Here is an 18,585-nt window from a genome sequence, read left to right as displayed (position 1 = left end):
TTTTTAAAAAAATGTGGGGTTTAAATCAGGTTTGGGCTTATAATGACATTTTATGGGCCGGGTCAGGCTGAATTTTTTGGGCCTGATCTAAGCTTTATCTTGCATTAGGGGTATAAATGCCCTGCTTGCCTATAAACATTTTGGTTATACTGGTTGTCTAGCTTGCTCAGGTTGATCATTAGATCAGAATGTGTTGAGGATGATGTAAAGTCAGTTTTATTTGAATGAGTCTTCACTGATAATGTCAGATAATACACTGTAACACAGTCAGACCTACCTGCTCACAGCTCAGCTCAGCTGCTCCCTCTAGTGCCCCTGCAGGTAAATTATAACCCCAGCTTATTGATATAGAACAACCAGTTTCCAACCTACTGTACATCATTCCATATTCCCACACCAAAAGCATGCAGTATGTTCTAAATATATTATTTATTTATTTGTATATATGTATGCACCAACACTGATGGTCCAAAACATTATGACCACCCGGAAAATAGACTGTCCTTCAGCCACATGCTGCTAAAACAGCTCCCTTTACAGATTCTTAAACTAGTTCCAACAAATCAAGTTGACATTTTGTTGAGTTTACTTCATGCAACTAAATTTTGATACAGTAAAGCGACATTTTAAACCAATAAGCCCAATAAATTCAGTGGTATAAATGAGGGACTCAGCTTCACTTACCGGGAAGAAACAACCTTATGCCTTATGCTAACTACTTTAACTAGTGCTAGACCATATGGCCAGAATTTATACCACAATATTTTTTGTATTTTTGGTCGATACAATATAATTTCGATATTGATGTGAGCAGCATAAAAATCACCCCTTGTGATGCACATCACACACTGGTACTGGCTTGTTCCTGCATTTTCTCTCCTCTAATTGTACACACATGGTGCATCTGGATGTGTATAGAATTCTGCACTTGTGCCACTATGGCCTTATGTAATGTTTTCTATTGTGTTAAAAATACATAGAAAAATGACGCCTCAGACTCAAGTTTTTATGAAGTCTAGCTAGGAATTTTCTAACTGCTTTAACTGCTGCTGTGGATATACACCTGAATATATTAGACCAATGTGGGTGTAAAATGACTTTCATTCATTTATAACATTAATTTATGAGTTGTCTGACCAGAGGAGGATGGGTCCCGCCTCATTTAAATATATGCCTTGATAATACATGTGATAGTTTAAGGTATACATATATATATATATATATATGTAAGGCTTGGTTCCTTCCAGTGTTTCTTCCTCCTCCAGCTGTTAGGGAGTTTTTTCAGATTCTCTCTCACTCAGACATTAGATTTGTAATAAAGACCTTTTTATAATCCTAAATACTGTAAAACAAATTAAATAACCTCACTGTCTTTATACAAAGTTAACAAACTGGCTCGTATATGTTACTGGACTCTTATTGCTAAAAAAACATATCAGGCAATATTGAGGTCAGCAAAAACTATTGAGGTCATGTCCATATATGGTACAATAAATCGATAGAGTAATTATCGTGACAAGTGAAGCTTAGCTTGTTGCTTTTCTCTGGCTTGACATGTTCGTAACACACACACACACACACACAGGCTCATAGCTCTGAATATAAGGCCCATAGACACAGTCTGATCAGGGACAGTGTGAGTTGAGTGGTAGCTGGGTCACGCTCAGAGGGGCGGAGCCTATTTCTGCCTCAAGATCCCATCTGTCATTCTACCCATGATGCCTCATGCTCCAGTTCTCCTCATGGCTGGGTAAACTTGGAACACACACACACACACACACACAAACACACACACACAGAGTTACACACTGAAGCTATTCTGGATCTGTGTGTGTATGTGTGGTTTCATGGTGTATGATTGTGTGCAAAATAAATGCGGTGTGTATGTGTGTGTGTGTGTGTGTGTGTGTATGTGTGTGTGTTGTGGAGAACAGCCAAAAGTCCCCACAATCACAAAATGTTCTTGTATTCAACATCCCGGGGGAATGTTGGCCCACAAAGTGATATACACACACACACACACACACATACATACACAAAGTGTGTATTGGTATTAAATACAGTATCTGTACAATGTTACTGTGCTTCTGACAGGCCCAGGGTGCACTCTCTAAAAGACAGAAATGAATAGAAAGGACAAGAGTGTGTGTGTGTGTGTGTGCGCTCCTCTCAGAATGTTAGAACTGAGGAAAATCTTGGTTCCTCCTGGTTCAATCTGAGAGGCAGTAATCTTTCCAGTAAGTCTGAAGTAATGAGCAGCAAATCCTCCACAGATTAAGAAACACTGCTCCCCAGAGAGTCTCTCTCTCTCTCTCTCTCTCTCTCTCTGTTTCTCCTGTCTGTCCATCTGACTGACCGATGCTTACAGCAGCACTGAGCTAACTGACCTCAGGTCTTACATAAGCTAACAGAGACTAGATCTGCAGCTGGATTTGCTTAAAATCTACATTAATTATACAGCAAAACCTACTGCCTCAGAATGTAGCTAGCTATGGCCACGTTAGCTCTAATGTTGCCTTCTTAGCCCCATATCTTATAGATAGAAACAAGCTAGTTTATAGTGTCAATCTGTATTATTTTGTTTCTAAACTAAAATCAGAAGCATTTCTGAGTGGAGAAGAGATAAAATATTGTGTTAAATGGTACCAGTGTGCTGGGATCCCTGCTAAACCTAATATATATTCATTCTAAATATTCTGGTGTGTCGGGTTTCTTTTTTACAGGAGTTCTTCTTCTGGCCACGTCACGCGTCTTTACGTACTTACGTCACACGTACAGCCTCTAAAAGAGGATCCGGCTCAGTTTTTCTGAATGCGAGCGGCTGGTGGAGCAATGGAGACTTCAGAAGAGGAAACTTAGAGCTCAGTAGCTCATTCACCCATAATAAATACAAAGAAACAAGAAGCAAGCTCTGAAGCCAGTTTGTGCTTAAACTGGGATTAATAGTAGATTGGGGTTTGAACAGTGAAGAGAGCTCTGTGACCTGAAAGGGATCTCTCTAAATCCCTCAAATTCCAAAACTTGCGGACATCAGCTTTAATAAGTGTGTGATTAGAGTGCAAAAATGAACTTAAACCTGCAGTTTGTCAGTTCTGTCTCTTACTCCCTGCTTGGTTTATGTTCATGTGTGGGCCTTAAAAATGCTCTCTTTCCATTAGAGGAGATACTGACTTTAAATAAACGAGCCAAGTTAATGTAGTGAAAAGTGAATATTTCTGGTTGCCAGATATTCAGCTCAAATATATTGACTATTTCTCCCTTAACAAGGACCAAGACAAGAAATACACTCATTCTGTGTTCATCAATATTAAATCTAGCCTGATAAGTCCAAAAGTGGAGCCACCTACTGTGTGAATAAGCTGAGATTATACAAACAAACATGGGAAATTTATCTCTTTCTCTCTGTTTCTCTGTTTTTAGGGAGGCTACCTCAGGTACCCAACGGACCACCACGGTGACCTTCGCCATCCCGCCAACCTCTCCATCCTCCAGCCTGCCTCCACACGGATCCAGCCCCATCTCCTCGCCCCCCTCCACAGGTCACGCCTCCTCCCTGCCAGGCTCTGCCTCCTCCCCCACCCTGACGGACGTGTTCGGCCTGCCCACTCCGCCCCTGGGCAGCCTGGGCTCGGGCAGCAGCCGCTCCCCGTCTCCGCTGACCCTCCTGCAGGCCGCCTCCAACAAGCCGTTCGCCAACAAACCCGTCCTGCTGTGGACGAAGCACGATGTAGCCGATTGGCTGGAAAGCCTCCACCTGGGGGAGCACAGGGACGCCTTCATGGACAACGAGATCGAGGGCTCCCACCTCCCCAACCTCCAGAAAGAGGACCTCATAGACTTGGGAGTGACCCGTGTCGGTCACCGGATGAACATAGAGAGGGCGCTCAAGCTGCTAATGGACAGATAAAAGGGGCGGGATCACACTGTACGCGTTTTTTAACGGACCGAGGCGCTTTTTTCACATCGTGTCCGACGGGAGAGACGCGCTCTGCTTGCGTTTACTGCCCACCGGTGGCCGGCTGTCTCTTTCTGTGCCCAGAGTTGCCGAAAGTGAAGCGCAGCTCGAAAAGCAGTCAAGTAGCCTACGTCGTGAGCGTTTTTCGTTTCGTTTCGTTTTCTGTGCTGACCAATCAGACGAACGGGAAGGCGGGCCTTCAGTGAGAGTTGTTCAACGTGAGGAGGGACTAGCGGTGGCGTTCGCTGGGTTTCCTGAGTTATCTGAATTATCACGACATATCGAAGCAACAGCTAGCTAGCTGTGCTAGACATCACCGACCTACTAGCTTCCTTTAGATGCTATAAATGCAGCACTTAGACAGGAATTTGATGCTGTTGTTGTTAGGAAAAAGGGAGAAGCGCAGCCAGAAGCAGAATTAGAAAAATTCTCAACATAAACCTCTGAGAAAAAGCCTTTATTCCCCTTATTATCAGAGGGTCCAACACTCTTTCACACTTTCTCGCTAACTGTAGGTTTGTCTTACATTCTGACCATGCGGTTATTAGGCTGCATCAGAACAGGAGGAAGCTTCGTAAAGACTTCGTAAAGGCGTTTTTCACTCGTCCTTCTTCCACAGCTCACATGTTTTAGACACAGTGGGAAGCACTTATGGAGGTCTAGTCCAGTCCAGCCCATTTTAGTGGTTCCCTTTCTAATGCTGCTTAATGCTACACTGCTGGAAGTATCATTACGTCCTACGATTTATATCTGTAGAAAATTTACAGGTTAACTGGTGAGTGATATGGCAGAAACATTATATTACAAAAATAACCACAAGCTGATGGCATGTTTCAAACTAGCAACATTTTTAAAAAATCTAAAAAAAATGTTATAAAATACTAGGGATACAACACATTTTTGGCAAACAAAACTATTAGGCTGTAAATGGCCAAACTTTTGGTTGCCAAATATTTGGTGCATCTCTAGTGTTTTCATAGCATTTTGAACTGATTTAACAGAATTGTTGCTAGTTGGAAACATGCCACCAATGTTTTGGGATGACTTTGAGTTCAGGCTGGAGTTCGGGCAGCTTCTGCTTGTCATAGAAAGCCAGACCTAGTATTTTTTATAGCATTTTTAACAGATTTAAAATAACTGTGACACAATAAAGTAAACTAAAAATCTAAAATCTAGTTTAAAAAACCTAAAAAAATAATCAAATTAATTAATTCTAATATTCTGATGACCCCAAATCATCGCCATCCAGCTTCAGATAAAAAAATATAGTATTGTGCAAAAGTTAACGCACCCTTTATTTATTGAATGATTTCCAGTCAAAACAGTTTTAAAATTTTCAGTGTGGATTTTTTTTTTTTATCAAAGTAGACGAGAAGATTAGATTTAAGAACTAACAGAGGTTAAAAAAGATACTACTTTGTTCCTCTCTCGCTTCAGATCTGGAAACATCTCCAGATGTCTGTTTATGTTTATGATTTGTGCTTTTAAAATGAAAATAAATAAATAAATAAATAAATAAAGTTAATTAATACTAATGTTCATCCAGCTTTAGATTAAAAGTACAGTACTGTGCAAAAGTTACTCAATAAAGTTTATTTATTGAATGATTTCCAGTCAAAATAGTTTTTCACTTTTCATTGTGGATTTTCTTTTTATCAAAGGAGACAAGGAGATTAGGTTTAAGGACTAATAGAGGTTAAAAAAAACCTCTAACACCTAACAAGACCTCATAAACCACCACCAGAACTACCCCATCAAATAAACAGCACTTATATACTTTATATCTTTATAAGAGAGAAGAAAACTACTTTGCTCCTCTCTCGCTTCAGACCTGGAAACATCTCCAGATGTCTGTGCATGTACAGTCATATGAAAAAGTTTAATCTTAATCATTAATCTTAATCATTTTTAGTTCTAAATATTTGGGTGTTTGCAACAGCCATTTCAGTTTGATATATCTAATAACTGATGGACACAGTAATATTTTAGGATTGAAATGAGGTTTATTGTACTAACAGAAAATGTGCAATATGCATTAAACCAAAATTTGACCGGTGCATTTGACCGGTGCATTGATTTGAATACTCCTAACTACTTTTTACTGACTTACTGAAGCTCAATTTTGTGCTTCAGTAAGTCAGTAAAAAGTAGTTAGGAGTATTCAAATCAATAAAATGATAAGGGTGCCCATACTTTTGCACCGGTCAAATTTTGGTTTAATGCATATTGCACATTTTCTGTTAGTACAATAAACCTCATTTCAATCCTGAAATATTACTGTGTCCATCAGTTATTAGATATATCAAACTGAAATGGCTGCTGCAAACACCCAAATATTTACAACTAAAAATGATTAAGATTAATAAGGGTGTACAATAGGGATTCATATGACTGTACATGATTGTGCTTCTAAAATAAAAAAATAAAATAATCAAGTTATTTTATTCTAATGTTCTGATGACCCCGAAACCTACAATAGAGCTTCAGATAACCATGTTTCACAGTCACTCAGTCACTGTGTTTAAACAGGGAGCTCTCTAAACTGTGCTGGACTGAAGGCCTCTAGTGCTGAAGCTCTGACCACTGGCTACTGTTCACGCCTGCCTCGCACGGCCCACCCGCCTCGCACGGCCCACCCTTAACCAGCTGGGCTGGGGGTCCTTTTCTATCTTCACTAGTTCTTTCTTCACTAACAGAGCTGTGTTCATGTGATGCAGCAGCAGCAGCAGAGCTAACACATGCTGGAATCACTCTGTCTGTTTTTGTTTGGTTGTTTGGTTGTTTATCTAGCTTCTCACTCCTGTGTGTGTAAATGAGACCCTAGCCAAAAATGTTGGGACACCCTGAACTCCTTCTCACTCTTTCACACACACATACACACACACACACACACACACATTCCTTAGATCTGTGGTATTGGGACAGGGGTACCAGTGTAGCAGCCCCTCTGCGTACGAATGTGTGTGTGTGTGTGTGTGTCTGTCCGAATGCTGGAAGGCGGAATATCGTCCGACTCATCCTCGTCTTCCTCGTCTCTGCAGGTAATCAGGAGGATGTGAACCTCTCAGATCTGCTCAGAATAACTTTACTTTAATTTACTTTAATATAAAAAAATACTCTGTTACAAAAGTGCCACTCCCCCTTTCTCTCCCTCCGTCACATCCCTCCACAGCTCATCAATCATTCTGTCAAATTTATTTTCATTTAATGTATTTACATATATATGCAGTTTTTAAAGTGATAGTTTGGCAAAAAACTTTATTTTTACACTGGAGCTACAAGTAGCTAATGGAGCTAATGTAGCTGAAAGCTAACGAGCAACGGCGAGCAAATTCTATGTACACAACTAAGCATCATGTGTAAATCATCATACACTCTACTCAAATCATTTAAAAGGGTTCGGTAATCTCTGTTAGACTTGATTATGTGTCTATTATATCCTAGTCACCCTTTATTTATTTAATTTACTGTCAAAATATCAAATGTTTGAGCATTGCAGACATCGTTTTTAAAGCTTTTTTAAGCTTTTAAACATACTCTGAATGTTATATCAGCATCAGCTCACTGTAGCAGTAAAGCTAGCATCTCTACTGCCTAAAACCTGTTTACTGTAGTAACATTTAAATATACAGCTAAATTTACTTTGTATTCAAATTTAAATTAGCATAATATATATACAACTCTGGAAAAAAATAAAAGGCCACTTAAAAATGATGAGTTTCTTTGATTTTACTACATTAAAAACCTATAAAATATAATCAAGAGGAAGATGAATGACCACAAGCCATCAAACCAAACTGAACTGCTTGAATTTTTGCACCAGGAGTAAAGGCATAAAGTTATCCAAAAGCAGTGTGTAAGACTAGTGGAGAAGAACATGCCAATATGCATTAAAACTGTGATTAAAAAAACAGGTTTATTCCAGAAAGAAAGAAAAAAAGGAAATTACGTCAAAGGACTAAAAAAAATGTTAGAAAATAGACCTTATAAACCAAAACCAAAGCTACCCCATCAAATTAACAGCACTTATATACTTTATCTTTATAAGACAGAAGGAAACGTTGCTCCTCTCTCGCTTCAGATCTGGAAACATCCTTGTAAAATTTGAATTTGACAGCCAGAAGTAGAAAATGCTCCCACTGAACTTTGGAACTATGGTAAAATCTTGATACAGATTTGAGGACACCCCCACCACCATGTTTAACAGATTAGGTGGTATGATTTGGGTCCTGGGAAGGACAATAGAAGCAGTAATGAAGATAAAGGTGGATTAAATGCTTTAAACACTTAGATTAGATTTATGTGTTATGGTAATTTTCTGATCAGTGGATCAGTGCAATAGGTGCTCTGACTTTTGCTCAGAATTGTACTTATACCTCTGTAATTTTTTATTTTTATTTTAAGTTTACAAAAATCTAAAACCTAAGTACGACGTCAAAGATACACATTTGTGAAACACCTTTTTTGCCAAACTATTTCTTTAGCTAGAGCTGCTCCAAAATGGAAATCTGTCATAAAACATAAAATATTGTATTTCAAAACTCCAAGACTGTATAGCCGGTGTGCAAACAACATATCCTGATCTGAAGATTTGAATTTTACAAATATAATAATATTACTGCTATTTTACCATAAAAAGAAACCTCTTATTTTTACCACTAATGTAAAAATGATGAACTGAAGTATGACTGAAATTTACTCTACAGGCCAAAGAGTTGGAAGCAACACAAACTCTGTTTTCAATTTCAATTTCAATTTGGTTTTCATTTGTATTAAATGTTAATTCAAAATCATTTTCATTAAATTTACACAATTCATATTTTTGACACTATAAGCAAGTTTCCATGACAGGGACTAAGCCCAGTCTTGGAACACAGCATTTTTTTTTTTTAAATGGAGGTTTTTTTTTTCCTTTGAAAGAAAAGGTAGACTAGTCAACTAGGCTTAATGTCTGTTTAGGAAACGGCCCCAAAAAGTTCCTCTCTTAAAATTAAATATAATGTTTATTTATTGACCCATATATTATACCTTGTGTAAAGATTTGTAAATTTCCTCAGTCATTCCTTACATTAATTATACAAATATTCACATTTAAATATCCACTAAAAACCGTGCGTTTTAAGAAGAACAAGTGCGATTAATCGCAGTTAATCACAGAATATTGTTGTTGATTAATCAGATTATTTTTTAATTGATTGACACCACTAGTATGTTGATATTGTCCCTTCTGTCCACTTTGAGACTATGGAGGACCAAAACCGCCAACATTAAAAATAAATAAATAAATGAAAATGCAAGTAAATCACTCAAAAAAAATAAGACGGTGATTAAAACGTTAAAGAATAATTATAGTTATTAAAAATAAATACATATACATAAAAATAAATATCTTAAATAGTTATTTATGGGTTTTATTTATTTCCTTGTCCTAATATAATAATGAAGGGTCTGTCCCGCAATGGGGTGTCTTAGCATTCCTATCAATGTCTGATCAATGTCTGACACCCTAGATTGATTGTATGTCTTGCCCCTTTGGTGGTAATTAATTAATTAATTAATTAATTAATTTATATATTTATTTATTTAATTTTGGCAGTTTTGGTCCTCCATGAAAGACACCTGGTGTTCTGTCGAATTGTCCTACCTTGTCAAATCGTGCTGCCCTAAAAACAGAGTAATTATAAATAAAAAACACGAGAATGATTAAATTGTGTAGGTCAGCGCATGCGCAGTACCTTTGGGAAGCATGTATCGATGGGTAGGACAATTCGACAAAACACCTGTTTTATATGAAGCTGCAGTTGCTCGTTTAGCCGCTAGATGGATCTGTGGATGTGGAGCGCAGCTGCAGACACTTATTCATTAGAGCTCAGTAATTTAGTGTTTCAGTAATTCAGTGTTTGTAGTTTGAGCTCAAATCGTTTGTTTGTGTAAAAATACCGCATTTCTGGGAGGAAACAGTGCGCAGACCTTTAACTCCAGTAACTGAACTTCTCTCCAGAGTTCTTCTTCCAGATATACAGTGAGTATTAAAGCTCAGAAACAGAGATATTCATTAAATATGGGCTCTGGGTTTCTTCTTACTCCTACAGAGGGGATTCTTGAGTGAATCCGGAATCACTGGGTTTATATGGAGTATCTTATTAGGAAAATCAGAGTTTATAAATCAAAGTTTCATCATTTTTATTATACTGATGTTTATCATTCTCTCAACACAGAACAATATCATGTTTAGCAACACAGACATACTTTCTAAAGAGTATTTATTTTCCATAAAACCTGTTTTATGTAGAGAAACTAAAATATACAGCTATATTTACTTTGTTTTTTTAGCAAAATACTTTATTTTAATTTCTACAGTAATCCTCTTAATATGCATCATTTTCTCCATTGTAACTATATATCTTTTATATCTTATATAACTGTATAGCTTACAATATATCATCTTATAGAATCTCAGTTTCACAATGTTTTTTTGCCATTTCTTTTTATATTATTTTAAAAAAATACATATTTATTTTATATCAAAATTTCCTGGCAAGGGAAGTTTTTCTAAAATCGGTTTATTGTTAAAAAATGGAAATGTATAGATATATTTACTTTAAGCAAAATATTTTATTTTCTACAGTTAACCTTTTAACATGTCTCAATGTTTACCTCCCTTCTTAAGTAGAAAATAATTGTGATTAATCACATAATTCTATTTATTTAAACGTCTTTATTTATTTGCTTAAAGTGTTGTATTAATCACAAACATTTTCTCAGATTGATCATTTTAATCAGATGAATCACAACAGAATTATGTGATTAATCACGATTTCCTTTAGCTTGAGGCTAAGTTTTTATGTATTTATATTACGGGTATCAGTTGCTTAAAATATTGTACTAATCACAACTATTTTCTAAGATTTATTATTTTAATTACAACAGAAATCTTTGATTAATTACAATTTTCTTCACCTTAGAACTAAGCTTTATTAATTTATATTAACTGCGTCAATTGCTTAAAATATTGAATTAATCTTTATAAGTCTTGATTAATTGTGATTAATTACAGAATTCTGTTGTGATTTATTTGATTAAAATGATTAATCTGAGAAAATTGTTGATAATACAATATTTTGAGCAATTGACACCAGTAGTATAAATAAATAAAGCTTAATTACAACAATATTCTGTGATCAAATTAATCAGAATAATCACAACAGAATTCCCTGATTAATCAAGATTTTGTTCTCCTTAAGACAAAGCTTTATTTATTTCTATTAACAGCGTCAGTTTCTTAAAATATTGAATTTATCTTTATAAGTCTTGATAAATTGTGATTAATTACAAAATTCTGTTGTGATTCATGTGAGTAAAATTATTAATCTGAGAAAATTGTTGTGATTAGTACAATATTTTAAACAATTTACACCAGTAATATAAACAAATAAATCTTAAGTACAACAATTTTCTGCAAACTAATTAATTTGATTAATCCCAAAAGAAATGTGTTTGTTACGATTTTCTTCTCCGTTTTATTTAACTATATTACTGGTGTCGGTTATATAGAATAAATATTAAATTAAACATGATTTATCTTGATGAATCAAGATTAATCACATAATTCGATTGTGATTTGTACATTTTTTTAAGCAATTGACTTCAGTAGTATAAATTAATAAATCTTAATTACAACAATATTCTGTTAACAAATTAATTAGATTAATCCCAACAGATTTCTGTGATTTAAACACGATTTTCTTCTTTTTAAGACAAAGCTTTATTTATTTATAATACTGGTGTCAGTTGCTTAAAATATTAGGTTTAAGGAAAAGAAAAGGTGTGATTAATATGATTAATATTTAAAAATTAATTACATCACTAGTTTAAAACAATCTGAATGAGCTCTGTAGCATTTAATGGGTTAAATAAAAAATAAACCAACACACACATGTTGCTTCCCCCTGTTTGGCCTGTGGTGTAAAATGCCTTTATTCTTATTCTATATTAGTAATGCAGGTTTATAATCATAAAGAGATGCAATATTACACTTTATTCCCTGATGTGTTTTATTGTTGTATTTGTTTGTACAGAAAAAGTAGAAAATAGACACAGTAAAAACACATACGAGCCGTGCTTTTTCACATATCCTCATTTAATTACAAAACAAACAGATTACAAGTAGCTGCAAAATTTCCAACGCCTTCCAACACTCCAGTTTATCCATTCAGCTTCATCATCATCTTTATCATCATCATCATCAGGAGTAATAAAGCGTAAAGGATGGGAAGGCGTTCTGCTGGATTTTGTATTTATAGAGACTTTGAGACATGTGATTCTTTAATATTAAATGTATAAGGGTGTTTAAATCTATACAGATATACTTTATGAATTAATAGAGATTTAATATCTTTCCTGTTTGAGTCACTTTGTAGTCCGGACACTTTTACACTGTTTTAAAGCGATAGTTTGTGCCTGAACCCTGTACAGATTTTATCATCCAGGTCAGGTTTGTTTGGTGCTTCTTCAGATTTACTCTGGAGCTACGAAGCTAATGTAGCTAAGCAGCACTGGAAGCAGGCACTCGTTTTCCACCAATTAGCATGATGCTAACTGTGTGTCCACATTTCTTAATCACACACTGGTAAAAAAATCTAATATAAGTAATGTTTGGTATCTGATGTCTGCTTAAATTCTATATTTTCTAATGACAGTCAAAAGTCCTGTGTTTGTTTGCATCATCTATTTTAATCTAAGAAGCACACATCAGATACCAAAGATGTTTAACTGTTTTTACCAAACTGTTCCTTTAAGGAATCTCTAAGGCTACGTTCTAGGGGTGTCACGATTCTCTAAATCCTCGATTCAGTTTTATTTCCGATTTTAGGGTCACGATTCGATTAAATTCTCGATTATCTTTTTTTCTTTTTTTTTACAGCAGAGAGGCCTATGCCAGTTTTAGATTAGTCTTTGGTCAGTCATTGGTTTGATTCATCAAATTTACAATATCTTATTTCAAAAGGTGGCCTTGATATAAGTGATCTGTAATACACCACAGTAGGCACTAATGGTCAAATTTAAATAATTTAATTAAGATATATATGTAATGCCATCTAGTGGCTTTTTGGTAGCAGCAGTGTGCACTATTAAAACAGCAATGTGCAACATAACAAAATAAATAATAAAAAAATACAGGAACAGTCATGTACAAAATAATAGAATAATTAGAGCCTTAACAAACTGAACTCTATCCTACTATAACAGTTAAACATGAAAAATTATACTCGGTCCCTGAGAATGACACGTTTTTTTTCTTTAACAAAGATAAATTATTAACTTTATCTGAGAGAAAGATTCTCCTTAAGGTACCAAAACTATTAATATATTTGAGGCTAGACAAAACAACTGTTATTTTTATATATTTTTTAAGTTTTTCTTAAAGAAGATGAGAATGTCCACATTCTCTGGAGAAAGGGCTGCTCTTTGAGCAGTCACAATGTCCGTGGCATCGGCTACAGCGTGCTGCGCCGCTTGCGTAGCTCAGAGGGAGGGATCGTCGATTCTCTTTTTGACTTCGAGGCTCAAGACCATGACATAATTACGATCGATTTTGATAAAATATCGAAATCGTGACACCCCTACTACATTCACACAGCAGGTAAAAGTGGCCCTAATCTGTTTTTCTGACCAAATCTGCTATTTATTTTAGGCAGTTCACATAATCTTTTTAATGTGATGCATATTTGAAATCTGTTAAAACAATGCTCGCTTTGTAAGTGACACGTACGCATGACGGAGCAGTGCTTCACATTAAGTTTCACTTTAACCCCAGTCAGAATCCCAAGAGCTATAAAGGAGGAATCATAAGGAAGCTTATCACTGGAGCCTATTTAGCCACGATCAGGTTTCTACATTTATAATTTTATTTATTTATAGACTTTCCAGCTGTGATCTGTAGCGTTTGGACAGTTTATTAGGAACACCACGAGGCTACAATATGGGTCTTCTAGTATTATTAAAACAGAAATATCAGTCTAAATATTTGAGCTCTGTTATCAGAGTTTTCTGCCTCTGAAGCCCTTACTCACCACTGCTGTCCATTTTCGTGTCTACTCACTCTTACTTCTTGCTGTAAAATTTGCATGAATTCCAATATGTATCAGAATCCAATACCACTTATTGAAGTGGTAAATCATATTGAAGTAAAAATATCAGATTCTGTGTTTTTTGCTTGTACACGGCCAAACAAACAACCTTTCTGTGTCACATATGGTGTGAAAGATCAGATTTGGGCCACATTTACCTGCTTTGTGAACATAACCAATTACCTAAAAACAGTTTATATGAACTCCTGTAGATACTGTTTGTACTGTGTCAGGAACCACTTATGCCTGTTGTAAGTCTATAACAGATTACTAAGCACCTCCCACAGGTTCGAGGACAGTGTGTGATGATTTAGACACATAGTTAGCACTGTGCTAATTGGTGGGGTGCAGCCTGGGCTTATATATACTACACATGTTTAAGCTGCTGTGTAAAACTGAGGAAGTTACATCTCTAGATGCCAAACATGATGACCTGGTTGATAAACTACATCTGGGGTATTTGAGTAAACTGGACTTTTTGCTAAAACCATCTAAAAAGGGGAAATTCACTGTTTTATTTTGTAATATTTCAGTATATTTCAGTCATTCAGAGTGGGGTTTAGTTTGAAACTCTTATCATAAAGAGACAGAGTAGACTACAGTGGTGGTGAATGAAACCTCTAAAAGCTTTTTATTATTTTATTTTTTTTTCATATATATATATATATATAACCCCAAATAGTTTTGAATAAACTGCCAATGAGGAACAGGCGTCATTCTGGTCCATGCACCTCATTTTGAATTGTTCCGCACATTTTCACTAACAAAAGTAAGTTCTGGACCTTAAAAGTTAGTTTCTAATTTAAATAAAGATAAGCAGGTTCTGCAGCGGTTCTATCTAGCTATACATAACCCTTTTCAACTAAAAGAACTCTTTTTCTGGAACTGGTTCTGTTCAGGCTGATACGAAAAAAAGAGGTCCTCAAAGACGATGTGTATTTATTTAGGCTTGCCAATATTTTACTACCATTAACATTACATATCAAACTCAGAATGCACATGTAGTTTTAGTTGTGGGTTTGGATAGAAAAAAAATAATAAAATGGCTATATTTGTGTTTGTATTATATTTATTGAGATGCCTGAATCTATTCACTACCACAGTAAATTATTTTGAATCTTTAATCACGATTTAATCACCAAACCCCCACTCTGATTTATATCTAATTACAATTTTAAATGAAATTACACACATTAAATTTTAGTGGAAATCCCCTTTTAAAGAAAGTGATTTATTTCCCCAACTCAGCCTGAAGGAGCTCAGCCTGAAGGAGCTCAGTGTTATTTAGCTCAGCCTAAGTGAGCTCAGCTTAAAGAAGCTCAGCCTAAAGGAGCTAAGGCTAAGTGGGCTCAGCATAAATGAGTTTAGGATGAAGGAGCTCAGTTGAGAGATGAGAGCTGAGTTAGCCAGAAAGACCTTAGATTGAGTTACCTCAGGCTCATGGAGTTTTGGATTAGTTAGCTCAGCCTAAAGGAGCTTAGACTGAATTGAGTTTAGGCTGAAGGAACTTAGATTGAAAAACCTCAGACTGGGTTAACTTAGACTATGTGAGCTCAGACTGAAGGAGCTCAGACTAAGTGGATTGTCCTCCTCTGACTGTGAGTCCTCCTCCCCGGCTGTGTGTATGAACGGTTGTAGAGATTTATTATAGATTATTAATATTATTGTCATATTCTGGGACCGGAGGGGAAACAGGCGGGTCTTCTGTGGATGAAGGCCGACCCGAGTCACGCTGCTTTGTGTCTGACCCTTTTTCAAATAGAGATTATTTTACAAATAGCCGAGTGCGAGCAAAAGACAGAAAAAATAAACAAGCACAGTATTTTTAATCATTTCTATAGAAATATATGGAATTTTATAAAATCTATCTGACTGAAGGTTACCTAAAGTGTGGTTTGCCAAATACTATTAACAAATATATATATATTTAAATAAAAATAAGTACATTTATTAGATTCCTGAGAGCAATATTTATACTTGGTTCTTCTTCGGTTGTGATTTTAAGAACCTGATCATGCATCCTGAACCCTGTGGTATAAAATATAAAATAATAAAAATCAAAACTGAAACCTGTTGTGGAGGAAACGGATTATAAAGCATATTATTATTATAGGTTATTAAGATATAAAAGGCTGAGTCTGAGGCCTTTCTGTAACTGCTGGAGTTTCTGATCTCTGTAAAATGTGTGTAAATCACATGCTGTAAATGTACATGACTTCAGGTCACTGAATAGAGACTGATCTGAGCACTTCTATGGTATATTATATTATATATAATGAATATATATGGAGTTATTTATTAAAGGACAGTATGTGAAGAGTTTATATGGAGCTACGTATCACGAAGCTAATCTCTGTGTAGATCTAAGTAGTAGTCAAATTTAAAGAAATGCTGAATTTCACCACTGTGTGGATCAGGCCCCCGTCACCATCCCCCTCCCCCACCACCCCGCTTATAGCTATTTTTAACCATTTTTTTATATTTGATTTTGTATTCTTCATAGATATTAAGCCTCTCACTCTATTTTGTGTAGCTCCTGTGTTCATGTTATCTGTTGCTGTAATTTTGTGCTATCCAGAATCCTCTTATTTAGAATTTTAATGAATTACTGAGATGAAAAAGAGACGTTGTTCCTGTAACTGCACTCTTTCCCCGACAAGATCCTCAATGACTCTTGTATGGCAACCAGAACTGACTGTACGAAATAAACATCAACATTATGACCGATCTCGTATGTGAGAGTCTTCTCTGACGTCTGAATTTAGAGTGTCTGTCTGTGGATCCTTCAACAGTGTTAAAAATCTAAAAGTGAATTTATTTTAGCTAAAAACAAAAAAACTGTTTTTAATTTGTTTATTTAATTGTCATTTCTAGCATCAGTTCATCTCTGAAATGTAGAAATGTTGCAGACAGAAAATATATATTTTTGGCTTAATTTCTGTACATCTTACAATGTTCACAGTTTTTTTAAATGTAAAATCGAAACCTGCCTAAAATAATTTATTTTTTAAATAATAATAATATATGATAATTGTTTTGGCTAATTAAAAATTAGCAATGCTTTAAGAGGATTGATTATCATACAGAAGAGCATCAGAACAAATCACAAACAATCCTAACTTAAAATCTTTAAAAAATTGATTAAACATTTTAGTATCAGCCACAAACGATCTGTGGATCTTTAAAAAGTGTTAAAGTCTAAAAGTGAATTTATTTTAGCTAAAAGCAAAAAAAAAAACAATTCTTAATGTGTTTTAAATTTCCAGCATCAGTTTGTCTCTGAAATGTTGTAGAAATGCTGCAGAAAGAAAAGACAATTTTGGTCTATTGCATTTCACAGTTTTCAAATGAAAAATTGACACCTTTCTAATTTTTTTAAATAATAATTTTAGCATGTTTTTCAGGAAGCACAAAAAACAAACGATGGTTTAAGAGGATATATTTAATCATACAGCTAAGCAGCAGGACCAACCACAAACAATCCTAAATCAAAAAAAAAAAAAAAAACAATGAAAAGACACAAAAATGTTTAAAAACATTTTAACCTTAGCCACAAAGGATCTGTGGATCTTTAAAAAGTATTAAAAAGTCTAAAAGTGAATATATTTTAGCTAAAAGCAAAAAAAAAACAAGTCTTAATGTGTTTTAAGTTATTTCCAGCATCAGTTTGTCTCTCAAATGTAGTAGAAATGATGCAGAAAGAAAAGATTTTTTTGTTTGTTTTATTTCTGTCTATTGCGTTTCACAGTTTTCAAATGTAAAATCGACACCTTCCTAAAATAATTTGTTTTTAAATCATTTTAGCAAGTTTTTCAGAAAGCACAAAAAACATGAGTTATTATGACTATTTAAAAATTAGCAATGCTTTAAGATGATAATTTATCATACAGTTGAGCAGCAGAACCAACCAGAATCAATCCTACCTCAACATACTGAAAATATTGATTGAAAAGACAGAAAACCATTAACATTTTAACATTAGCCACAAATGATCTGTGGATCTTTAAAAATCACTAAAAATCACTAAAGTGAATTTATTTTAGCTAAAAGCAAAAAAAAATCTTAATTTAGGCAGTCTTAATTTATTTACAATTATTTCCAGCATCAGTTTGACTCTCAAATGTTGTAGAAATGCTGCAGAAAGAAAATACACTTTTTTGTTTTAATTCTGTCCATTACATTTCAAAGTTTTCAAATCTAATATTGATTTCCTACAATAATTTGTTTTAAAATAATAATTTAATAATTTTTTTCAGGAAACAACCAGAAAGAATCCTAACTCATACAGGAAATATTGATTGAAAAGACAGAAAACCTTTAATATTTTAACATTAGCCACAAACTGTAGAGCATTACTAATTATAGCTTTGTGGAATTAGCTATTTACTGACTAAAATACAGAGTAAAAATATGCAATAAAACTTAATAAAAAGACTAAACAACTAAGCATGTATAGCCTTTATTAATAATAAAAAAAATCACATCACTTTCAGATTGAGG

General features: G+C 34.9%; 1 protein-coding gene across 1 annotated transcript in view; it reads left to right on the top strand.

The window, feature by feature from the left end:
- The window catches only part of LOC103033205 (SH3 and multiple ankyrin repeat domains protein 2), a 230,313-nt gene extending 224,783 nt beyond the window's left edge, over positions 1 to 5,530 (top strand). The window contains exon 25 of the mRNA XM_049483310.1: positions 3,421 to 5,530. Within this exon, the coding sequence (XP_049339267.1) occupies positions 3,421 to 3,907 (487 nt within the window). The 3' untranslated portion in view covers positions 3,908 to 5,530. The remainder of the gene's footprint in view (positions 1 to 3,420) is intronic.
- The last annotated feature ends 13,055 nt before the right edge of the window (positions 5,531 to 18,585 follow it).

The sequence above is a fragment of the Astyanax mexicanus genome, chromosome 9 (genome assembly GCF_023375975.1).
Source record: "Astyanax mexicanus isolate ESR-SI-001 chromosome 9, AstMex3_surface, whole genome shotgun sequence".
NCBI classification, from domain to species: domain Eukaryota; kingdom Metazoa; phylum Chordata; class Actinopteri; order Characiformes; family Acestrorhamphidae; genus Astyanax; species Astyanax mexicanus.
The sequence above is the reverse complement of the archived record's forward strand: the minus strand, read 5'-3'. Positions and strand labels throughout refer to the sequence as shown.